Here is a 24,258-nt window from a genome sequence, read left to right on the forward strand (position 1 = left end):
GTGGTCTGAAGCAAAGTGAGTCAACTAACAAGTAGTATGTTCAGACATCAAGCCTTCATTCATAGACCAGGCACTTCAAGATAGAGCTCAAGTAACTGAAATTATAGGTATTGTCACCTGAGACAAACTGCCAAGTGAATTCCACGCATCCCATTTGGCTTTCTTGACAAAGTCCAGCATACCCGGCTTTGGAGAATTGCAGGGACCCTCAGTAGCCTAAAAAGAGAGTGAAAGAAACTAATTTAAACCTCTGATTACAGTTCAGGTACCTTGGCTTAAAGAAAGTGACAGGTAGGACTGTTACGTGATCAGGATACAGAATTCACCTCAGACAGAAGGAATTCCAGTGGTCAGAAAATATTCAGGCAGTACACATACCACGAAATTCCCAATGCCTGCCATTTCCTATCAGTCAGCGCTAGGCCTGCAGATGAACCTAACCAATGAGACATTCATTTCCAAGGTGCCCATGCATTTACATTCTCAGTAACTTATCTCAAAATTGTGCAATCTTATACACAAAAAAATACGGAAGTTACGTGAACAAAGAAAACACTGGATAAGACCCATGGAGTTGGATCTCACTTCAAAATTGGCCCCATTATGAGCAAGGGCACAGGATCAGTTGATGTTCAAAGGTCCCAGTTACTCCAAAGTATTTTATGATCAGTCTTCTTGAAGAAGAGTATGCTATTAGAGAGATATTTAGAGTAGATGAGAAAGAAAGGACATATTCATTTCTATCAGTTACTGAAAATGCATGAAACAACCTGTTGTCTTTAGTTTTTCATTTAAAAGAGCAATTCATTGCCTTCTTTCATATAAAAAGTCACAGCCCATGTTGCAGAATTGATCCTGCAGACTATCTTGATCCACAAATGCCTCCCCAGTTACCAGATGCTAGTCCATAGGGCTACCTGTACTATTTCTACATAGGTCTGCTTCCACACTGCAGTAAAAAACAACCCTTACTCAGAATCAACGTGGGGGAACAGTTTCTTGAATTATTAAAAAGAAAACTTGCCACACTCACAAAAGTAAACCTTCAAATATTAACACCATTGTATCATAGGACCAGCTGATGGACAGTAGATGCAACGCATGTAAGAGGAAGTATGTAGCACTCTTTTTTCCTAAGAGCAAGCAGTTTTCTCTGTGGTGCATCAATATATTTACTACATTATATGGAAGGCATCACAAAATTGATGTAATATGGCTCTCAGTCTTTGGATAAAGGTTTACATTCAACTCCCAGTTTATGCGACAAAATAGCTCTGGCTTCACTCAGAATTCAGGCAGAGCTGAAGGGGCATTTCAAGAATATAACTAGAGCATTTCAAGAGATTGTTAAGACAATACTTTAGAACAACATGTGCTTTTAATATATATTTTACAGACCCATCCTCTCAGTTTATAAATGCCCCTTACGAAAAAAGCAAACCATGCCAACCTGTTTAAACAAAGCATAGAGCTTCAGTTTCGTTTCATTCCCAGGATCATTTTTCAAAAGTTTCAGTTGCTCTTGAGCCTTCTCAAAGTCTTTTTGGCTGACTTGCATGGTGGCCGCAGTCATGTGCAGGTGAACAGATGGAATGCAAACAGGTTGCACTGGCCTGTTAGTAAATGGAAAAAATACTGGTTATATTCGTGACAAACATCTAAGAAATACTGAATATTTTTATTACTCATTTTGAATTTCTTCATACAACATCGACAGCTTTATGTGTCTATGAATTAAGAGTACGCAGCCTGTCTGGTTGTGGTCATCTTTTAAAATTTCTGTGCAGTCTAAAGGCCTGGATCTCTGAGGAGGGCAGTGTACGTTATAGGAAAAAGGGAAAGTTATAACATAGCACATAATCATGTAAAAGAAAAGATTGGACAGAATATTCTGGGAGAAGAGCTTTCCATCAGAAAGAAGGTAATTCTATCAAAAAATGAAAAAAAGTCCCCAAAATAACAACCCAACCCTGCAACATTTCGTTAATGTAAGCTTACTTCCATGTAGCATGGGATTAAAAAAGCAAGTAGTCTAAGAATTTTGACATGTCAGTTTACTTCAAGTGATCATGTAGGCCTTTATTAGAATAGTGCTGAACCCAGACAAATACGTGGGTGAGCCTTCTGCCAGCTGAACTGATGTGCAAACCAACCCATGTGCTCAGCACACTGTGTCACAGTTTCACAAGGTGATCCTTTACCCCTCTGGGAGGCGATCCAGTTAACTTGCACAGTCACAGAACGAGACAAACTTCACCTTCAGGTCTTGCTTTGTCAGCCCAGTAGGTGACAATGCTCAAGTGGATTCAGTGTTCAAAAACAAAACTTTGGTTTTACACCACTTTGGACAATCCTGACTTCACTGCAGCTTGACTAGGGTCACAGAGTGCTTTAGATATTATAAATAGTCTTTAAGAATCTGTTCAATACACAACAGCGACCCTATTTTTGCAAATATATACAAAGAAAAGTTGAGTGGGGAGAAGAGGGGAAAAGCAGAGCAGCAGCCCAAAAGTGTACGCATATATGCTCAGGATTAAAGGAATTTTGAGTTTGGCTACACGTGACTGTTTTTCCTTACAAAGGATACAGATTGGACAAGTTAGAAGAGAAGAATTCAAGAATGAAATTACAAATAAAGAGCTGGGGAGAAGTGAAATGACCTTACAGTGAAAAAGACAGAGCTACACCTTTTTGCTGCATTGCTTATACCCACTTTTACTTCTCAGCAATGCGTTTTTTTGTGTGTATAAAATATATCATCTACCAACCTCCAGTACCCCATCTTTCACTGTTGTTTTTTTTCCCCCTCCTTACCTCATGATTTTTAAAAGGACACAGTGCCACTTAACTGTTTATCACAGTGTGGTTATACAAAAGCCTACTTCTTTTCAGCTCTTTCTTACCGCTTGTAGCTCCATTCTCTGCGAGATACCTGTGAGTCACACAGTTCTTTATGCCTTCTGATCTCAGAGGACACTTCACTACACATCAGTGCCGATCTCAAGATCTCACCACTGATGGTGTTCTCAAGATGCTAAGCTAAGCTGACTGCTACTTCTATACTAAAATGACAAAGAATGGAAATGCAAGAGAAAAATCATTTCACAGTTCACTCATGTTGGGTGAGCCCTCACTGTTTAAAGGGCCACAGAATTAGCAGAAACAGAGCTCCTCAACCAGATCCCACGAAGAGAAAGGAGGTGCCTAGGGTTACAAAGCTGGGGAAGGGTCTGGAGGACAAGGTGTCAGAGGAGCAGCTGAGGTCCCTGGGTTTGTTCAGCCCTCAGCAGAGGAGCTGAAGGGAAGCCTGATGGTGGCTGCAGCTCCTCACAGGGAGCGGAGGGGCAGTGCTGAGCTCTGCTCTGTGTGACAGCGACAGGGCCTGAGGGAACGGCATGGAGCTGCGTCAGGGGAGGGCAGCTGGGGGTCAGGGACAGGGGGTAGTGGGCATAGAAAAGCATGGAAAAGCAGCCCCAAGCTCCTGGAGTTCAAGGAGTGCTCACACAACGCTGTCAGTCACGTGCTCTGATTTTTGGTGGTTCTGTGTGGAGCCAGGGGTTGGACTTGCTGGTCCTTATGGCCCTGCCAACTTGGGATATTCTATGATTCTATGTCTAACCATCTGCCAGCACTAAACAGCACAGCCCTCACTGAGACCATGCAGTGACACAACTTCAAGGAGAGAGGCATAGGAGAGGCTGCCTTCGCGTACCAAGAAGCAAACTTGCTCCCTCCATCCTCTCCTCCCCCTCCTCCTTACCTGTAGTGCTATATCCTTCTTATCCCCTCCATGAGCAAATCCACACCTCCTTTCAGTGGCCTCGAGAAACTGTGCAAGATTTTGCTGAAACTATTCATAACACATGGAGAACCTGGAACCTGACCCATAAACTGCCAGTGTTAAACCTGTGCTTGTTTCAAGCCAAGCAGAGAAGATGCCCAGGAAAGGAAATCAAAGTCTCTTTGGCCTTCCCCCTTCTCATCTACTTGCTGCAAAGATAAATGATTTCCTTTGCAAAGCTTGCTTTCTTTATGGTCCTGTACTTCGTAGGCAATTAGCTACCAATACACTTGCTGCAATAATTCACCTTCCTTCTGCTGGCACCCATGAAAAGTGGCGAGTGCTGGAGAGAGAAAAGAGGAGGCACAACCCAGCAAAGCAGCCACACAGTCCACAACAAAAGCTTACATGCTCCTGCAAGATCATTCAATTGGTACATCACAAGCTGTCTATTTGGGAAAAAGAAATAAATCCTGAGCACCACTGCCTGAACATTCTGCAACATCCGGGCTCACGATCATACTGCATTTATTCCTTTGCCTCAAACATCTGATGGTTTCCATTCAGGATTTGTATTTTGCAGTTCTCTCTGAACGTGTTCATGTAGATGTCTCTTATTCTGATAAGCCTTCAGACATAAGATTTTCAATTATGATCTTATAAATCAATTACACTGAAAGTAGTTTCTCATTGTCTAAATGATTAGCAAAGACTGCAAAGCCTGTTAAAGAGAGGGCTTCCCATTACACTGTGGTTCTGTCACTTGTTTAAGGACTTCTACACAGATTAAAGATGCCAACTTTTTGTAAAACACTGGCTGCTCACTTTTGAACTTTTAAAGCAACTTAGCAGTTTGCTCATTAAAACACTAAATGGAAACTGAAAAATCTCTTTGCATAAAAAACGCCAGATATGCTCAGCAAAATAAAGAGATGGATACAGTGAACTCCATCTTACCTTTTCTCAATAAAGGTTTTCTTTTTAATGGCAGCAGTGCCTGGGGAAAGAAAGCACAGGCAAAAGCAGTTAAAAATCCTATTAGGATTAAAAGCAGTGGGTGGTGCTAGAAACTCATGGATTTAAAACTCCTGACAGAACCAGAAACTGTTCACTTCACATTTCTGTAATCAGCCTTAGAGAGAGAGAAAGCTCCCTTCTATGTTACATTGCATATGATATCTTGCCTTTGCCATGATTGCTATCACAAAGCCCTGCAATCTTCCGCATCATTCTTCCCACACATTCCTCAGGCAGGACAGTGAGCAGCACAGCAACCCCCCTTGCAAGCCTGTAACATTTTGTTAATGCAAGCTTACTTCAACATAGCTTGGGATTAAAGGCCAAGTAGTCTTAGAATTTTGACGTGCTTCACTGGAGCAAAAGCACGCTGTCTCTGCCTTTTTCAGTTGAACAGCAATCAATATACCTAAGCACAGTTACTATTTTAAAACTGTTAACACTGTTGTATCAGTGTTTATTTTCTATGGCAGTAAAAGCAAAACAAAAAGGTATTCTCCCATTCTAATCTACAGAGACAGCTATCAGAACATCATAAAAACATAGAACATCATATCATAGAACATCATAAAAGACAGATTTTGTAATCAGTTTGAAAAATGATTATCTCAAACAAATGATTCATCACTAATTTGTTAGCATTTCACTTATAGATCTGTAATTTTAAAACTATACTTAGCAAAAAAATAGTTGTGATTTCCTAAGTACTAGCAAGAATTTCAGAGAAATGTGAAAGTGTTGCCTATTTGCCAGTGAGGATGCTCTTATTTAATAACACTTATTTTCTGTTGAAAGACGAAAAATTGCAGGCAAGAAGTAAGAAGAATGCCAACTGAATTTATTTCATTACACTTCATGCAGACACAAGATTTTAACTGTCCTGTAAACACGTTCACGAGATCCACTGTTTTCATATCCTATCACAGTCCTTCTGTATCAATGAAATCTAAGTTCCTGACATCTACTTTTTGCGGGCTGCTGAATTTGAATGGCAAGAAAGGAAAGAATATTTGCTGCTACATACAGCAAATAATATAGTTAAATGATTTAATGATTAAAAAGAATTCTAGGATAACCTTCAGTATCTCATGCCACTAGAAAGGAAATTTACATGAACAATACAGAATGGAACAGGCTTGCAAAAAAGGCAGTGAGCACAAAAAATCAGTTTACTTCAAGTGATCATGTAGGCCTTTATTAGAATAGTGCTGAACCCAGATGAATACGTGGGTGAGCCTTCTGCCAGCTGAACTGATGTGCAAACCAACCCATGTGCTCAGCACACTGCGTCAGTTTCACAAGCTGATCCTTTACCCCTCTGGGAGGCGATCCAGTTAACTTGCACAGTCACAGAACGAGACAAACCTCACCTTCAGGTCTTGCTTTGTCAGCCCAGCAGGTGACAATGCTCAAGTGGATTCAGTGTTTAAAAACAAAACTTTGGTTTTACACCACTTTGGACAATCCTGACTTCACTGCAGCTTGACTAGGGTCACAGAGTGCTTTAGATATTATAGCCTTTATAAATCTGTTTAATATACAACAGCGACCCTATTTTTGCAAATATATACAAAGAAAAGTTGAGTGGGGAGAAGAGGGGAAAGGCACAGCAGCAGCCCAAAAGTGTACGCATATATGCTCAGGATTAAAGGAATTTTGAGTTTGGCTGCACATGACTGTTTTTCCTTACAAAAGACACAACTGGACAAGTTAGAAGAGGAGGAGAAATTAAGGACAAATATATATAACATATATATATATATGGGTGATCCACAATGCCTACTCCAGCTCCAGGCTGAGTTTCAGGCTTCAATTCCTCCCTCGTACCTCCTTTGATCCTTCCTTCAGATTATCCTGATTTTTCTCCTTGAGGGAGAAAGAAAAGGATCTAGAAAAGGAGTACAAGTTCGGACACATGAAGGGATGCAAGGGCACTGCTGGTGGGAAAGATTGCAGTTGTAAGCAACTGCAGCAGCTGTTAGGAAATGAGGCATATGAAGGGAACAGAAACCAGTATTTAAACTTTAGCAGTGAGAAAATAAGTGGCCCACATAGAACCAGAAATTCAACCCAAGACACTGACTTCTCCTATTTTCTCCCCAAGACTTCGCATCTGCATCTCTGAAATGAAGATTCAAAACATCAAAAAAGAAGCAAAGCATTTGCAGTGCCAATAGTTTGTAGCTTTTTGGTAACTAGGAAAATGACGTTATTGTTTTCCATATTCACTTATGGTTCTTTCTGTACAGGAAAAGTTGTAAAACTGTACTTCACTTTATTTTGCTGAGCATTCTGTTAACATGAAAATCATTACATATTTTAATCTGGAGGTTGCCCAAGTCACCATTCATCCTACGTGCTACTAAACCCAAAAAAGGTATTTATACTTAATGTTACGTTACTGTATAGGTAAACCTGAATATAGCCCAAGCACTTACCTAACAACATAAGAGCTTTCTCTAAGTAACTGAATGTAGACAGGGCTAATCTGCTATACTGCTAAGTCCTCCAAGTCTTCTCTTACTACGGGCTACCTAGAACTGAGCTAGGAAAAGCAGCAGCACCTACAAAGCTAATCCAACAGGAGATACCTGTGGGAGTGTTGAAATCACTCCTCCGCCACTGCTGGATAAAAAAGGAGCATTGTAATGTTGTTGGGGGGGAGTGGGGAGGGTTAATACAGAAATTCTAAGTGAAACTTCATAGAATCATTAAGGTTAGTAAAACACCTCTAGGATCATTTAGTCCAACTGTTCACCCACCACCATCATGCCCACTAAATCATATCCTTCAGCACCACATCTCCATGTTTCCTGAACCCCTCCAGGAACAGTGACTTCACCACCTCTCTGGGCAGCCCATTTCAGCACCTCACTCCTTTTTCAGAGAAAATTTTTTCTAATATCCAACCTGAACCTTCCCTGGCACAGCTTAAGGGTATTACTTATCATCCTAATGCTAATTAGCTGGGAAAAGAAGCCAATTCCCAACTTGCCACAGCCTCCTTTCAGAGGGTTGTAGATAGTGATAAGGTTTTCTCCGATCCTCCTCTTCTCCAGACTAAACAATCTCAGTTCCCTCAGCTGCTCCCCATAAGACTTGTGCTCCAGATCCTTCACAGCTTTGCTGCCCTTCTCTGGACATTCTCCAGGACCTCAATGTCTTTCTTGTAGTGAGGGGCCCAACACTGAACACAGTACTCGAGGTTCTTTTAGTCGTAGGAGGAAAGAAACCCTCTTTGTTATCCAGTTACAGCCTTCTATGTACACTGTTTTGTGTCATACATTCTTCAACTTTTTTTTCTTCCTTTTCTCCTCCCCCCATTACTTTACCTCCACTTGACAGGTTTTCATGCTAATATAATCTCATAACCTCCACTGTCAACTTCTAGATGTTCTTTTCTTATACTGGGAGATGTGGAGTTACCATATTTGACATGTGAGCATCTTTCTTCACAGCTTCTGTCATCTGGAAAAGGTCTGTGTCTGCTTCTACAGCTACACCGTGTAGGAACTTCCACTGCCCCTCATTTGTATGCATCTCTGTCAGAATCCTCTGCTACCAGTTAAAAGGAAAACAATTCAGAGCAGAGACCCATGAAATTCAGCTTTCGTTCAGAAGATAGAGAAGCAGAAACTGCCTCAAACGATTCTGCCTGTTCAAATTTCAGCAACTGGTATATTTCTTAGTATCTAGCAACTAAGAAGGAAACACAGCTAAATGAATTGTTCTTCTGAGGGGAAAAAAAAGACTCTTTTCATGACACCAGCATCTATACCTTGCTCAAAAACAAAAAGCCAACTAACCAGCAGCAATCCCTGCATGTAAAACAGCCCGTACTTCTTCATGGCAATTCACAGACTCCTTCTGTGAGCCTTCAGTTCAGACGTGTTGCTCTCACCTGCTAGCACGCACCGCAATGGTAGGTCAGTAGCAATGCCAGTCAAGCAGGCTGCAGCAGGTCAGCAGTCAGTTAACAGCAGGTTAGCATCTGGAGTTGGTTGATTTCTCCCTTCAGTGTGAACCAGTGGACAGATGCACAGGTAAAGCTATGCTGCTGCTCCCCACACTCTTACACAGATCTGTTGGAACAAACCCTTTACTTCTTAGGTCAAAAAAAACAGTAAGAAAGACTTATTAACGCTAAAATAACTGTCTTGAAATCAAAACATTTGGTTTTCTTGGTTTTATTGTACAAGGTTTTATTAATCATTGTGACAAACAGGAGCATGATGACTCAGTAGACAGTTCAGTTTTCCTTGAACACATTTAAACAGACATACAAACAACCTATCCCTCCCTGTTCTACCAGCGTAGTCCTTGGTAATCCTCCACTATTCTGTGGTTAACATGGAATAATTAAGGTTTACTACTACCATATAATAAAGATACTTCCAGTGTACTGGGTATTTCCTATACGTCTAGCTAGTGGGAAAGAACACTGCAAATTCTCCACAACCAATTCACTTACTGCTGCTTTAATAAACAGAAAGAAATAAAAGCCAAATTATTTCCTCCTTCACATTAGAAAATTTCAGCAGTTGTTCTAAACACAAGTTCGGTGTACAAATCCTTATCAGCTTTCAATATTTTAGACTCCTACATTATTTTGACACACAAAAACTAGAAGATAATGATGTGTCTGCTGGCAAATTGAAGTGCTGAATCACTGTTGTTTAGTGTAAGTGGCTCAGCTGCACTTGACAGCTTTTTTTTCAGTTGTAAAGAATAGCTAAGAATCAAAGCTCTAGATTACCATTCACTAAGATCTGAAATGGGCTGTTCTTCATTCTCTGTTCAGACACAGTTAATATTCTCTCATCACAGCTGCTGGAGAGGAGGGGGAAACTGGGATAATCTCCTTAAATCTCTAAGAGTTTTTTTCCTCTCCAGCAGGCTTTAAGATAACTGGATGTGGTGAATGAGACAGAAACAGCAGAGGATTTCCTGTACATCCCCAGTTGATAGAATCACAGACACAATTCACAGAAGACGCCTCTCTGAGCAGGAAGATTTGCAGACATAGCCTCCAAAACACGTTTGAAAGTCAAAAATATAAACAAACAAAAAAAAACAACAAAGCTGCAACCCACCCATGTGACATTAGGTGAGCAACAAAGCTTATTTGGAGACCAATGAACACAAACAGGTCCTTTGTACACCCAAGGTGACTTTCTAACTAAACACTCATGAACAAATACGCCAAATAATTTTGCTGCTAATGGAGAGAGGAAAAAAGCTATTTTTTATTTGGCTGCTGAGGATAAACCTTGCTGACTGCATGGAGATAAAGGCAGAGTGCTCACTGGTGTTAATAGCTTTTGGCCAAGGCAGCTAGGATTCCAAAAAGGACACAACCACTATTGGAGCATTAGAAAATCCACTGACACTACTGCAAGTTCAGCTGAGCCAGTGAATGAAGACAAACGATTTGTTTGAAGCTTACTTTCCCACATGAATCCGTGACACCTAGATACAATCAGAACAGCAAAGATTATGATTCTATTACTGTACAAGCTCTAGAGGCAGTATTCTGTCAGGGCAGAATTTACAGCTTATCAATGGATAATGTTATTGCAAAGTCTTACCAATTTCCAACTCTTTCTCTTTAGACACCGTCTGTGTCTCTTGCCTTGTTCTTTGTTTCATCAGAGAACCTAACGAGCTTGTAGATGTTACACATTACTAATTCTTGTGTTCAAAATAAAACACTGAGCATATTAGTCACCGTTAGAGATGAAAATCATACACATTCCGAGTGAGTTCAGTTCATGTCCCATTAGATCCTCATAAAAGGCTTAAATCACATCACTTAGAAGGCGGCACCCACAGCAGGAGCTCCCAGAGCTCACACTGGATCTCGGCAGTAACTGGGGGGGATGCAGTGCAGACATACTGGTTTGTGCTATCAGTACGGAGAAAACTGTTGGTCTGGGGAAGTAGCTGACAACCAAAGTAGCTTGGAAGTTTCAGTGCTGATGTGTTTGGATCTCTAAGCATTTTACAAGCACATCTATCGTGGAATAAAATAGTAGCACATCTGAAATAAAAATCATACACTGTTTTAATACCACATAACAAACCCAACCCTCAAGAAATCTTTTCAGATCCAAGTACAGAATCCCTTCCGCGAAGCACCAGTGAGGCCATGCCTAAATCACTGAGTCCAGTCCTCTGCACATGAGAGATGGAGCTAATGGAGAGTCCAGCAAAGGGCCACAATGCTAATTAAAGGACAACTCACCATCTGGCTCCCTGCAGGAATAAGATTATTGGGGAAAAAAAAAAGCAAGGGGGGGGGGGAAGAAAGAAAAAAAAGTGGAGGCAAAAAAAGAAGAGAGCAGAGGAAAAAGTGCTTTCCATCAAGGGAATCAAATGTCTGTGAGAGTTTAAAAGGACTCTGCCATATTCAGAAAGCAGAAAGGTGGTTGTTGATCTTTTCCTGGAGGGGTTCGGGGCTGTTGGAGGTTGGTTGATCGATTTTAAATACGGCATTGCACAACCACAGTCATAAAGATACCATGAACTGTGGAGCCTGGTAGCACTAAGGGCAAAGTTGTTTACTTGTTTCCAAACCAGCATGGTAATAATTTCTATTTAATGGCTGAGACTTTAAAAGAGACTTTAATCCCTAACTAAATCACAGAAATCTCCACTCAGAGTTCTCCATGCTATCAACTGAAGAGATAGCTGTCACACATATAAACAAAGCAACACAGCAAAACATTACGCACATTCTCTGGATTTCAGCAAAAACGCAATCCATCCTCACACTGAATTTACTGCTATCTCGTGCTGTCACATTTTTTGTTTGCATTTAGGACAACACGGACGCCAGAACCTTGTGAACAAAATAATAATGCTTATGCTCCTTCTGCATCTGGTTAACCTGAGTTATCTAAGACTGATCATTTTAAAAACATTAACTGACAAAATACTTTTCTGACAATTGTAAGTATGATTAATTTTTGTTTAATATCGTTGCTGTCAGTGTGAAAAGCCAACCATCAGGGTATTTTAAGAACCAGGATGTTGGCATATTATGAAGTCACTTCACTATCAAAGTTGTTTCAAACTTAAAAGGTTCCTCATGTCAAGTGGGATTTTCTTGAGCCCTCTTTGGAAGGAATGGCTGTTCAAGACTAAAAAAAAAACCAGTATCCAAACAAAGCTACTAAAATTTGCATGGCCAAACCCAACCACAGCTTTCTGAATAGGATTTACAAAAAGGAGTGGGCATTGCCTACTACAGTGACACAAGGCAGACTCTCTCTGAGGCCAATGAGCTCTCTGTGGCTAAGCCTGGAAGACAGAAATGGCACAGAGAAAAGAATGCCACCACTCTGACTGGTCACCCCCAGGACAGCCTCACTGAGGTTTTCTGCAAGGCAAGGTTTGTACCTACTTTGGTTGTGTCAAACCCTGCAATCAGACCCAAATGCAAAGACAGCACAGAGCACGGCCGTTTGGTGAAGACAACAGAAACAATCCAATCTCATAGCCACAGGAGATTAGTTCTTCCTCCACTCTCACCAGAAGAGTTTATTTATAACATGCATAGTCCCATGGTAAAGACAAAAACCATAGAACTCTTCCCAGAACTTTACATCTCTCTGTCTTAGCTAACATGGTGGAAGGGAGGGCACTAAGAGATGTAAGTCTCTTACTTAACAAGAAAACTGTAAGGGATTGCAGAAAGAGATGGCACTTAAGTCACTGATGAAGGGAAAGTCTTCAGAGACTATAACATCATGCTCTGCTATAAATATATCAATGGGCCATTCATATAATTACCAATGAATGTAGTTATGCTTCCAAATACAGGACCACCAATTCAGAGAGCAGGTTCAGTTAATTCCCAGACGGGAATAGAAAATGGCTGCAGAGATCACGTAATGACTGCTGTGTATTGAACTGGGACTTTGTGCTGAGCTCCTGCTGGGTGAGTGGGCTGAAAACCTGCAGATGCCCAGTCACAAGATGGTGCTGGGAAACAAGACAGACTTTGGACACTGTCCAAAAGCCAGAGTGGAAGCGAACTCTAGCCCTTAAAGCTGCTGCCTACCAAGCTGAAGAGTTGATACTGGTGTACAAATAGACTTACTGGAACAAGGGAGTATTCCAAACACACACAAAGATCACTAAGGCCAAATAAGGAAGGAAAAGCCAACAGGTTACTAAAAAATTAACTATTTTTCAGTTCACCTTATTTGAAATGTTATCAGTTCTTTGAAAAGGCTCTTTATTGTTGCTGAGAAATAAAAGAGCAGCTGATGGAAAGCTGTTTTTGATAAGACCTAGCCTCTTCTGAAGTTGCTGAGAGTACTATGAACAAGAAACAAGCTGGGATGATGGGGGCATCTACATCAATGTCTTAGTTTAGATGACAACGCTCTCTAAAATCCCTAAATTATTTCCAATTGCTCTCCCCTGGTTTCTCTTGCGGAGCTGTCTCACAAATACATGTTAGATTCCTCCTAGATTATACAAACTCGTAAGATGTCCACTGGCTGCTAACAGGCACTCAGTGCTAGGATTGTACTACAGCCAGTATGAAGCAAACCCTCAAAACAAGGCTAGCATGGACACAGGCTTCCCACCAACAAACGTTCTGCTCCTACGAGTCTGACCAGCAATAAAAAGCAAATACAGCCCACCTCACTGCAATGGAGTTGTAGAGCCTCCAATTCTAAACAGCTGGAAGTACAAATGCTGGACAGATACAGTATCACGTTCTGAGCACAACTTTGTCAGCCTCCCCTTCTCAGACAAATCAGATCAGAACAATTACATAGAATGAGAAAGGACAAGAAGTGAGCACATAGCAGATCCAGCATATGGAACTCACAACTCTGTATCTGGAAGGAAATGTACAGTTAAAAACAGAATGAATTAACAAGTACTCCTGAGTTTTGCCCTTGTATTTCCATGAGTGTTCTAAGGATATATCTCTTTTTTTGGTACTGTCTTTGATACAAATCTGAGAGTACACCCATCTTGTCTTTCTGATGCATCTTTTTTCTGTGTTACTAAATGCATTAAATCATTATTATCAATGTCTGAATTATATCTAATAATGTGTAGCAGTCCATTTTCCTTCGTTATCCAATTCAGAACGTCTTTCCTCCCTTCTTGTTGTAACGGCTTAGCATGTTAAGTTAATAATATTACTGGTAGAAAACTTGCCTAAAGGAGTTGTCTTTGTTCTTGTTGTTTGTTTTTTCTTTTTAACTGAAGGCAGAAGTCACACTGATCACACAATTTGCATTATTTGTGTTTTTCTCTGTATCTCAAGATGCTCATATACATACTTCAAGGAATCTCTCACAAAACTTAGGGAGAAAAATGCTGCAATTGAATGTCCAGACAGCACAGGTGACTTCAGTTTCTTTGTCAAGATGCACTCATTCCTATTTGAGATACATACTTGAGTAAAAGTGTTTCACTCATGAGAATCACAGCAGTTGAATTTGCATGTTGTACCAGCCAGAGCATCACAGGTCTTGAACCTATCGATATGATGACATCTGCTTCACTGTTCTACTTTTAAACTTGCTTACCCAGTATACTTAATGCACTAAATGCCTACTTCTCTAAGTATTTATTAAGCCACTTTGGACAGCAAGAGGAAATTCTACAAACTGACCTATTTTTAGACTAGTATTCACCATTATCAAATAAAACCAAGTGTCACAAGCCAAGTTCTGCTTCATACAACTGAACTAACTCTGAAGATGCAGTTGCCACAATGCACACGACTGCATGTGACATTTTGTTTGGAAACAACATAAAAGAGGTATGTAATAAAGGCACAAAACAGGCAACGTTACATCATTATTTGAAAAGCTGTGCTAACTGTACTCTCAGCAGGGAGCCTTAATTAGTAGGATGCACAATTATGCTCATTTTTGGGTCTGGCAAAGGAAGAACAACAACAACAAAAAAAAACCAACCACCAAATGAGGTATTCCTCTGCATATTCCAGTATAGTTTTAAGTATCTTACCTCTCACTAACAGCTTATTTGGCAAGTAAACAATTGTCTGAGGAGACCCTGTAAGATGAAGCCATCAAACGCAGTAATCCTGCATTCACTGTGGTCAAGCACCTAAATTGAAAGCATCTGCATTTTTAAAGGAAAGGAAAGTGACCTGCCTCATCTTATGAGGAAAGCTACATCACATCTTGCCCATTAACCACGTACATACAAGTCTGAGAAAAAGACTCAAGCTTTCAGATGGCGCACACAGATGGGCACCTGATAACTGGCCTTGCCAGGTGAGAGATGGGACTGCTTAGAACTGAGGCAACAGCAAGAACTTGAAGGCATAGTCTGACCAAAAGCTTTTGAGAAATAATGGGAAATAGTTTGTTTTCAGACACCTTCACATCTCATATGGGCATCCTGACCTCAGTTTTAGACTCATACCTTATCTGTTAAACTTTCAGAGTGTCCAGAAATTATAGAAATGTCAGCTTGCAACATATAAGGACTCTGAACTGAAAATTCAAAGCACTATTGTTTATTTGGCCTAATCTTGCTCCTACGAGCCAAGCAGAAGCACATATATTCACACTGATATCCTCATTAAATTGCTTCATACAAAACTGCTCTGCTTGTGGTGAGGGTACAGCTGAGCTCCAAAATCTGCAAAAAGGATAATGTAAGTTGGAAGTGGATTCAGGAGGTAACCTGCTCCTGATGTGACCTCAGAACAGGGACAGCTTTGAGATGAGATCAGGCTACCCAAGGCTGAGCTCAATCATTCAGCTGAGCTCAATCATTCTGAGAGAAGTTCCGCAGCTTCCCTGGCACTGTGATGGTCTAATTGTTGGGAAATAATCCCAAATCTTTCAAAAGAACACTGATAAAGAATCAAATCATGTCCAAAATCGTGCAGTCTTTAAGGTGTTTACTGTAGTTACTAATGTAAAGAGAACTCCTTCAGCTGTGGTGGGAGCGACATTTTTCTTGCACCACGCATTAGACAGGGCTTACACGAGCTCTGATCAGTGACATTGCCTGCACTAGAGCCTCTGCTTTTCCTCTCCTGGTTCCTTTCTCTTCTGGCAGTGGAACTGCCATCACACAGCTGCTCAGCACTGGCAATGTTTACTTTTTTGTTCTGTTCTTAAACTAACACACCCAAAAGATGCCACTGAACTGGACAAGAGGCAACTTTTAAAAGGACAAAGTAGAAGCAAAGTAAGATAACTGTTCAGAAACATGATGAGCACTTTTAGTGAAGTATTTCTTTAAGTTGATTCAAAGTTTTTCATTATAGTAGGAAGATGTAGCATTGTTTCTGAGTCAAGAGTTTACATATTTGAAATGTGGATCAAAAATAAAAACACCTGGGCATGGGGGATGTGTGTGAAGAGGTGGCAGTGAGAAAGCAAAAATAGCAAAAGTTAACTTTTGTATTTGTATATGTATACAGACGCCCACAGAAGGAAAGCCATGAGCTTCCATATATTTATATATACACACATACACAAGAAGTAAAGAAAAATCAGCCACTGAAATGGTGGACAATCTCCAACTCCAGTGTCTCCCTCTTCAGTGGGTAAGTTTGCCTCATTTCTGAGATCTTCATGGCTGACTTAAGGACAGAAACTGAGAAATGAAGTGTTCTGAAATAAAAACAGGGTGGATTAAAAATGATAAATCCAGCTGAGCTCTGCATCAGCTATCAGTTAGAAAAAGATATTACAGTTAATACTGGAGGGAAGGATATCGATGTGCTCTGACAATTCAGCGCCAAAGAGAACACCCGTCACTCACCCTTGGTTGTGGTTACACACTTATGTACAGCTCTGTTTTAATCAGTCCTATAACTTTATGCAAGATCCAAAGAAAGTGAATTTGGACCTCTTACCACTATTGGAGCTGTGGCGCTGCTTAAGGATGCGAGTCATTGTTTTACTACCAGCAACAGTGTTTCATAACACTGATTTAATTGTGCCGAAGGTTAAGAGCTGCTCCACTGCCAGCCAAGCAGTGGACGCGACTGCAACAGCGCTACCGCTTGGTGTTACACGGCGTTTTATTTTTGAAAAGGACCCATGCTGTGTAGGACTGCTCAGAGCCGTTCACATTAGAAGTGTATCTACTACATCAATGCCAGACACACAAGTAAAAGAGCTGATCAAAGCGGTGCAAACTCCAACGTTGCTCTCAGAGTCCCGAGTCGCACCTGATATCATAGAATCACAGAACTGCTGAGGTTGGAAAAGAGCACTAATCTCACCTAGACCAACCGACAACCCACCCCAACCAAGTCCCTCAGCGCTACGACCATACAAAGGCCTCCCGAGCTCGCGAGGGTGCGCCCGGGGCAGCCCTGAGAGGCACGGGCGGTTGTGGAGCAGGGACGCGTCGAAGCCGCCCCTCTCCGAGGCACAGCAAAGGGAGGCAGCACGGGCTCACCTTATCTCGCAGATACGCCGCCAGCACAGGTTCCGAGCAAAACTCAGTACAGAAGCCGCCATGACAACTGAGCGGGCGGGCGCACTGACGGGTGGGCAGGAAGGAGCCGCAAAGCACCGCCCCGCTCCCAGCCTCCCTCCCTGCGTTCCTCCCTCCCTCCCTCCCAACACCGGGGGCACGCCGCCGCCGACGTGGTCTGGGTTGAAATGGTGATCGTGGAAAATGTGCTTTTGAGACAAAAAAAACCAAACCAAACCAAAACAAAAAAAACCAACGGAGGTGCTGTGGTAACAGCTGTGCGTCCAGCAGCTGTTTGTGCTGCAAGTGTAGCAAGCTCTCTGAAAATCTGTGAGTGTGAAGCAATGAATCCCCAGTGTTCAAAAGTCAGGGACACAAATCAGTAACAACAATAATAAAAAAGGTAACGCATGAAGGCTTAGTTTGCCTCCAGTACCTCAGGGTGGTTGCATGGAGCCAAGGTGGGCTAAATGGTGCTGTCCACCTGACTGACTTTTATTTCTTGATTAGGTCCAAAGCCTTTAGTGTGTATCGTCAAAGTTTTGTTCTTTCAGCTTCACCTCCTGCCTGGACATTGAACTTCTCTTTGGCAAAATATGTGTCTGTGTTCTGCCAGGTGCTGGAAATACCTTCTCAATTTGGAGATTCAGATCTCTCGATCCCTTTCCAAAACACATCCAATAAAGTCATTAGTTAGTCTTGATTTCTTTTTTTTTTTCTCCCAAAAGTTAATGTGTTAAAGACTTTGAATTGTTCCTCAACAACAAAAATCTCAAAGCCATTAATGAAGCGTGGGGTTCTCATTTTTTATTACCATTTTCCACAAGCATACATGACCATTAGACCATTCAATTAACAAGCAGGACTAGCAACCTGGATACCACTTTTTCCCTCATACTGCCAAGGATGTGATGTCTGACCTGGTCAAATCGTGCAGGTGACTTCTTCTAACATGGCCTTGGATTTCAGGATGGGTGATGGTTTTTTTTTTTTTTTTTTTTTGTTTTTTTGGTTTTTTTTTTTTTTTTGAACTTGATACCCCTTGAGTTTCACTTATAATTTAAGATCTGAAGATCTAACATTTTTCAAATTCAGATGCAACCTTTGCTGTCTTGCATCTCAAGCTGACCTACCTGAAACAGCTATTTATGTGGGTTTCAACATCATGGTGAAAATCTCCGCTGCACAGGGCTGTAAGGTGAAATTCATGTTTGTAGAAGACATTGCAAGCACCCTTCCAGAGGTTGTGTGGTACGTGCTGTCAATAATATACATCCCAACTTTGCTCTGGTGGTTCCTACAGGATGTCCATGCCGTAGAAGCTTCTCTGCCAGGTGACCCTCTTGGGAAATGCAGCAAGGAGGCTGTTGCATCTCTCTGCAACACACGGTTCAGTTTGAATATTTGGCAAAATTTCTTCTCAGAAAGTGGTGAGGCAGTGGCACAGGCTGCCCAGGGAGGTGGTGGAGTCCCTACCCCAGGAGATGTGTAAGAAACGTGGAGATGTGGCACTTGGGGTCATGGTTTAGTGGGCATGATGGCGATGGGTTGATGGTTGGACTTGGTGATCTTTTCCAACCTTAAGCATTCTATAACTCTATGATTCTAATAAAGCAAAACTAATAGTTCTTAAGTAAGTGATTGCCAAGGTTGACTGCTTCGGAGCTGTCCCATCCAGAACTGCAGCGACTGATCACGAAGTACAAGGGGGGTTTCTGCCGGCTCCTTCATGCAGGGATCCCCAGATAACAGCAGCTCGGCGGCTCTCGCGAGAGCGGCTGACGTGAAGCGCCAGGGCAACGGCTCTGCGTTCTGTCCTCCTCCTTGAAAGAGCTTCAGGGGCGGAGAGGAGGAGTGAGGGCGTGTGGTTCACGTGCGCCGTTCAGACGAGGAGAAGCGGTAAGCCACCTATTCGAGCGTCTGCGTAGGGAGGAGGGTTGTTATCTCGCTGTGAAACGAGTTATTTTCAAGGCAAACCTCGAGCGGACGAGCAAGCAGGCAAGGCAGGGTACCTTGCTCTATTGGAGGGGGCTTAGCGCTTACCAGTCGTTGCTCTCTGGACACACCGAGGTGCAACCGTGGTCACCACACGGCGGCGAGCTGCTGCTGAGAGGGACGTGGAGACTCAGACCTGAAAGCACGAATGTCCGTGCCGCAGTTCAGGTCTCAAGCTGCAGAGAACGCACTGATACCAGCTGTGTGCGGTGTGAGCAGGCGGGCGATCTGCTCAGCGTGGTGCTAGAGCTAAAGCGTTATCTCAGGTTGTGGCTGCCCCATCCCTGGAGGCATTCAAGGCCAGGCTGGGCAGCCTGGTCTGGTGATCATGCACGCAGCAGGGGGGTTGAAACTAGGTGATCATCGTGGTCCTTTTCAACCCAGGCCGTTCTGTGATTCTATAAAATAAAAAGTGTCTCATTAGACAAAGACACGATTTTTAATGTATAAAACCAAACTATGGGCTAAATTGAGCTCTGAGATATGGAGCGAGGTTTTCTGTGAACAAGAAAGAGGATAATTTGGCTGTAAAATAAATACCAACATTTCTTTTTCCAAATAAAAATACTTTTTTTTTTTTTTTTTAACCAAGTGCTTGACCATGCATTCATGTAGCTTGAAATACCCAGAAAAATCATTACAGAAATGTAATATAATGAACATCAGTTTAAAGTTTACTATAGTAGCACTGATGCAATGAGGTTAGAGAGGACTCCATAGATAACTCATTTGATAAGTTGCTTCAGATTTGCTGTTTGACTAGCAAGTCTCTAATGATGTTGCCTTCTCTAGCACTGTAGTGTTAATCATAAGATGAAGGATTTTTCCTGGCTGCTAATCTGTCCTTCCATAAAATTCTGATACTCTTTCGTTCAAAATAATATGGCTTCACATTTTATATTGCAGTCCAGAAGCTGTGTGAGGGGGAAAAATTTCACATTTCTCTGAGTTCTCTTTTCCTCTAATTTTCCTTCTTATCCTGTTAAAAGCAGAAGCTTTTTATTTTATATATTTGCTAAGTGGGAGATAACTAACTGTAATGAAAGAGACTCATTAGGCCTAGTTCATGCATTTCAATTCCAAGGCAAAACTGTCTCTTTGCAGTATGTTTTCCAGTGCTTTTCTGCAGTTGATAGATAACACAGCGGCTGTTTTGTTGGGTCCACTCACTTCCCATAAGTTTTTGCTGTTAAACATCTGAGATAAATATCTAAGATCTTATTTTTCTTTATTGAATATATGTGAATTTAAATTTTTAATAATTTAATAATTTAAATTTCACCTCTCTAATGAAGTCACACTGGAGCTTACGAAAGTCAAAAAGCATTTTGTAGTTTAACCTGAGAATAGCAAAAAGTTTTTATTATGTGATATAGGAACAAAATAAAGACATCAAAACTGTTCAGTGTTTTTGAGTGAGGAGCACAGAGAGATGGTAACTCTGACTTCTTTCTCATCACCTGACTAAGACAGGATCTACGACAGGATCTAAGACGGATGCTCCAAAACTAATGCCTCCTGTTTTTTGATGTTTTCCCTAAGATGCTAGAGGCAGATATTGGTGGTATGGCAGTAGAGGCTGAACCATCCCACCAGTATTCCATTATATTTGTTGCCATGTGACAGATCGCAGCAGAGAACCAGTCTGACAAAATGGCGTCTGATATGGAAGTGCGTATGTGTGTCACAGAATTCCTCCATGTGGAAAAAAAATGGCATCCATTGACATTCACTGGCACTTGCTGCACATTTCTGGAGAGCAGACAGTGGATGTGAGCACAGTGAGGCAGTGGGTGGTGTGTTTCAGCAGTAGCAACAGTGGGTCACTTCCTCTGGTGCAGATTTTTAGGAGCGTGGCGTGCAGGCTCTTGTTCATCACTGGCAAAAATGTATAGCTAATGGTGGTGACTGTGTTGAAAAACAGTGTTTTGTTTTGTAGTTGAGAATTTGCTCTGTCCAGTAATGTTGTTGTGCTTTTTGTTGTCATTTCCATGGAAATAGATAGGAAGCATTACTTTAAGAATAACCTATGTATATGTTGTGTTTACAAAAATGCAGCCTGCTGTATGTGTTTCTAAAGCTATCCTGTTTCCTTTTCTCTTTTTTATTCTCTTCTACTACTTAGCTACTTAGCATTCATCTGTCTGCTAAGGTGAGATAGTAACTTGACTTCTTCACGGACACAATGGCCAGGATGGCCACTTCACCCATGAGACTTTTTTTATAAGCAACAGATGTAAGGGGAGCGCATTTCCTAGTTGGCTTCCTTAGTACCTGTACCAAGAAGTAATTGTCAAGGTGTTGTAGGAATCTGCTGGAGCTGTTTGTATCAGCTGTATGATATTTCCTGTTAATGTCTGGCAAGTTGAAGTCACTGGTAAGGACAGAGGCAGCTGATCTAGAGGGTATCTATTAGTTCCAGTCATCAGTGTCATTGTCCTGACTAAGTGGCCCATAGCACTTTCTGAGTGCTGCTGTCTCTCTGTGGGTCTCTGCTCCCACTTGGTTAGTTTTCACACCACTGGATCTTGATGTTTTGATGGCATAATGAATGGTCTGGCTATTATAGTCTATACCTACATGCTGTGTGTTTCAGCAGAATTGCAGATTCTTGGACGTGTCAGTGCAAGTCTCAAGGAGTGTTTCTTATATCTTCATGTTGAAGGGAAGAATGGTGCTGTTATTGTGGGAGCTGGTCCTGTTATGTCCAGTGATGAGTGCATCATCAGCTGCATCATGGCTTTCTTCAAAGTTGCAAAATATCTTCCAATCTGACAAGTGCAGATAGTTTTGTTTGTTTTTGTTTGTTTGCTGTAGTGTTAATTCCTGCATCTTTGTAATAATTTCTGCAGTTTATGTCATATGTTTGCCATTTTTGTCCGTGGTTTATCTGCAGTCTCCTTTCTGTAACATCACTGAGCTAAAGTCAGGGCTAAGGAGCGGAATATTTTTAATGTGATAAGACAGCTGTTCTCTCTTTGATAGAAATTGTTTACCCAGGAAGCAGATGTGTGGGGTACTTTATTATTCAGAATTTGATTTCCATGGCAAATGGTTCTGCATTATCACTACTGAGAATTTTCATACGTTCTTAGCAGAAAGTTATCCTGATGATTTGTTCACCTTCCTTTTGAAAATCAGTCCAATATATCCTGCAGGACTTACTTGTGAGATGATATTATTATGTCTTTTCACAGTAAGAGCACCTGGGAAAGATACATTCCTGGCACAAGTTAAATTGGAGTATGTGCTTATGGGAATCTTACTTTCCATATGAATCAACTAGCAGCAGAATTGTTGTTAATTAAAGCAACTGGAATCTTCCAAAGCTGGAGTTCTTTTTACTTTCTTGGACCATTAAATGATGCAGGTATTGGTTGTGGATTTGTCACATGCTTTTGCTGAAGAACGAGCATTTCCACTTTTTGTGAGGCTTTCCCTTCTCAAAAAAAAAAACCAAAAAAAACTTGGGGCATCATTTCACAGTTCAAACTTTAAACCCGTGCAAGCAAGCACTGCTCTCTCTACAATTTCCCCCAGTCCCTCCCTGTTCACACCCGTGCCTTTTTAGCTGCTGACACAGATGTTTTCATATCCAAGCATTGAAGTAGTTAAAATTAACCAGGCAAAACCAAGCAAGTAAATGAATAAAGGTTACTTGTGACCCAGATCAAATCTCTGATCCTTTTCAGCACATAACTCGATGTGCAGTGCTATTGGTTGAAAGGTTAAAGCATATCTGACAGAGGAGTCTGACAGGCAGCAGGATTGCTTCTTTCAGCCACAGCGCTTTCTGCTTATGACATTAAAACATTGAAGCATAACCTCTGAGGGATTTGTTTCACTTTCTGTCTTGGTCTAATTTTATTGCTAGAATGTTTTATGCTCATATCACAAAAAGTATCTCTGTGAGTGGTTATAAATGTGACTGTTAACTTGCTACTCTAGGAAGTGAGTTACAAACCTATAATAATGTGCATCTATTAGACCATTAAAACCAGTGTTGACAGAGGGATAGAGGAAGATACTAGGTCCCCATGTTATTTTTTGTCTGAGAGAGGAAACTGTTAATGATTCCACTAAGCAAAAAATTACATTATGAGCTTCACCCTCCATCAAACAATTGTCTTAGTAAATATTTTTCTCATAAATGGGATTCTCTTGGCCGTGATTGGTCTCAGTTGTCAGCAGTCTCTACTTCTGCTTGTGCCCACCCTTCCACAGCCCTCTGTGTTGTGCTGACCTCAGCATTTGTGTGGGCATTCAGGAAAGCAGATTAGAGAGCTGATCCAAAAATAAAAACAACCTGCCCAAGAAGACTCTGCAGCTGGACCAGTTTGCCAGTTTAATTTACACTGTTCACAAAAACAGTGTATCTGGCACAGCTCAGAGTGTAGTGACTGTTTAAGATAACCCTATTGCTGAAACATTTGTCTTTAGACTACATCCCTGTATCTACAGTTCCTTCACTATGTTACTATCTTTCACTTTCCATATGCATGATCAACGGAGTAAATCTCTGCCTGCCTTTATTGACATGAGCATTTGTGAAAAAGTTACCAGTTATCTAATGACTCTTCTCAAGTGGCTGAAATCAGAACAGCATAAACATATAGGAGTTAAAGCACCTAAGACCTGGATTTACAAGAGTAAAGAGCACCTCCTACAACTCCAGCACTTCAACAACCTCATTTTGATTGCCCAGTGAGCATCTTGACTGCAGGATAGACTTGTTGCATTTTGATAGGTTAGTATGTACTTTGCTATGCAGGCTGCCTGTTGTGCAGGACTAGTTTTCTTATCAAGGGTAGAAAGTTGTTTTTCAGGATGGTCTCAATTATATTGCTAAGGGAGGATAACTGGTCTGATTTTCTTCATCTAGAGCAATTCTGTTCCAGTAAAAGCAAAATTCTATGATAGAGTTACAGCTTCTGTGGATCAAGAAAGGATAATTGATGTTGCCTACTTGGTCTTCACCACATCCTTATCTCTAAATTGGAGAGAAATGAATTTGA

At 41.3% G+C, this 24,258-nt stretch overlaps 1 protein-coding gene across 4 annotated transcripts in view; it reads right to left on the reverse strand.

The window, feature by feature from the left end:
- ECI2 (enoyl-CoA delta isomerase 2) overlaps positions 1-17,361 on the reverse strand; it is a 28,695-nt gene extending 11,334 nt beyond the window's left edge. Inside the window, exons 1-5 of one of the 4 annotated variants that reach the window (XM_048938483.1) lie at positions 17,231-17,344; positions 8,703-8,883; positions 4,742-4,781; positions 1,451-1,613; positions 118-216 (exon numbers count right to left, since the gene is read on the reverse strand). In XM_048938483.1, coding sequence (XP_048794440.1) covers positions 118-216; positions 1,451-1,573 — 222 coding nt within the window. In that variant the 5' untranslated portion in view covers positions 1,574-1,613; positions 4,742-4,781; positions 8,703-8,883; positions 17,231-17,344. Of the gene's footprint in view, positions 1-117; positions 217-1,450; positions 1,614-4,741; positions 4,782-8,702; positions 8,884-17,230 lie in introns of all 4 variants that reach the window. The other 3 variants (XM_048938484.1, XM_048938482.1, XM_048938481.1) reach the window with 3 other exon arrangements.
- Between the last annotated feature and the right edge of the window lie 6,897 nt (positions 17,362-24,258).

Source organism: Lagopus muta, chromosome 3, assembly GCF_023343835.1.
Source record: "Lagopus muta isolate bLagMut1 chromosome 3, bLagMut1 primary, whole genome shotgun sequence".
Lineage (NCBI taxonomy): Eukaryota > Metazoa > Chordata > Aves > Galliformes > Phasianidae > Lagopus > Lagopus muta.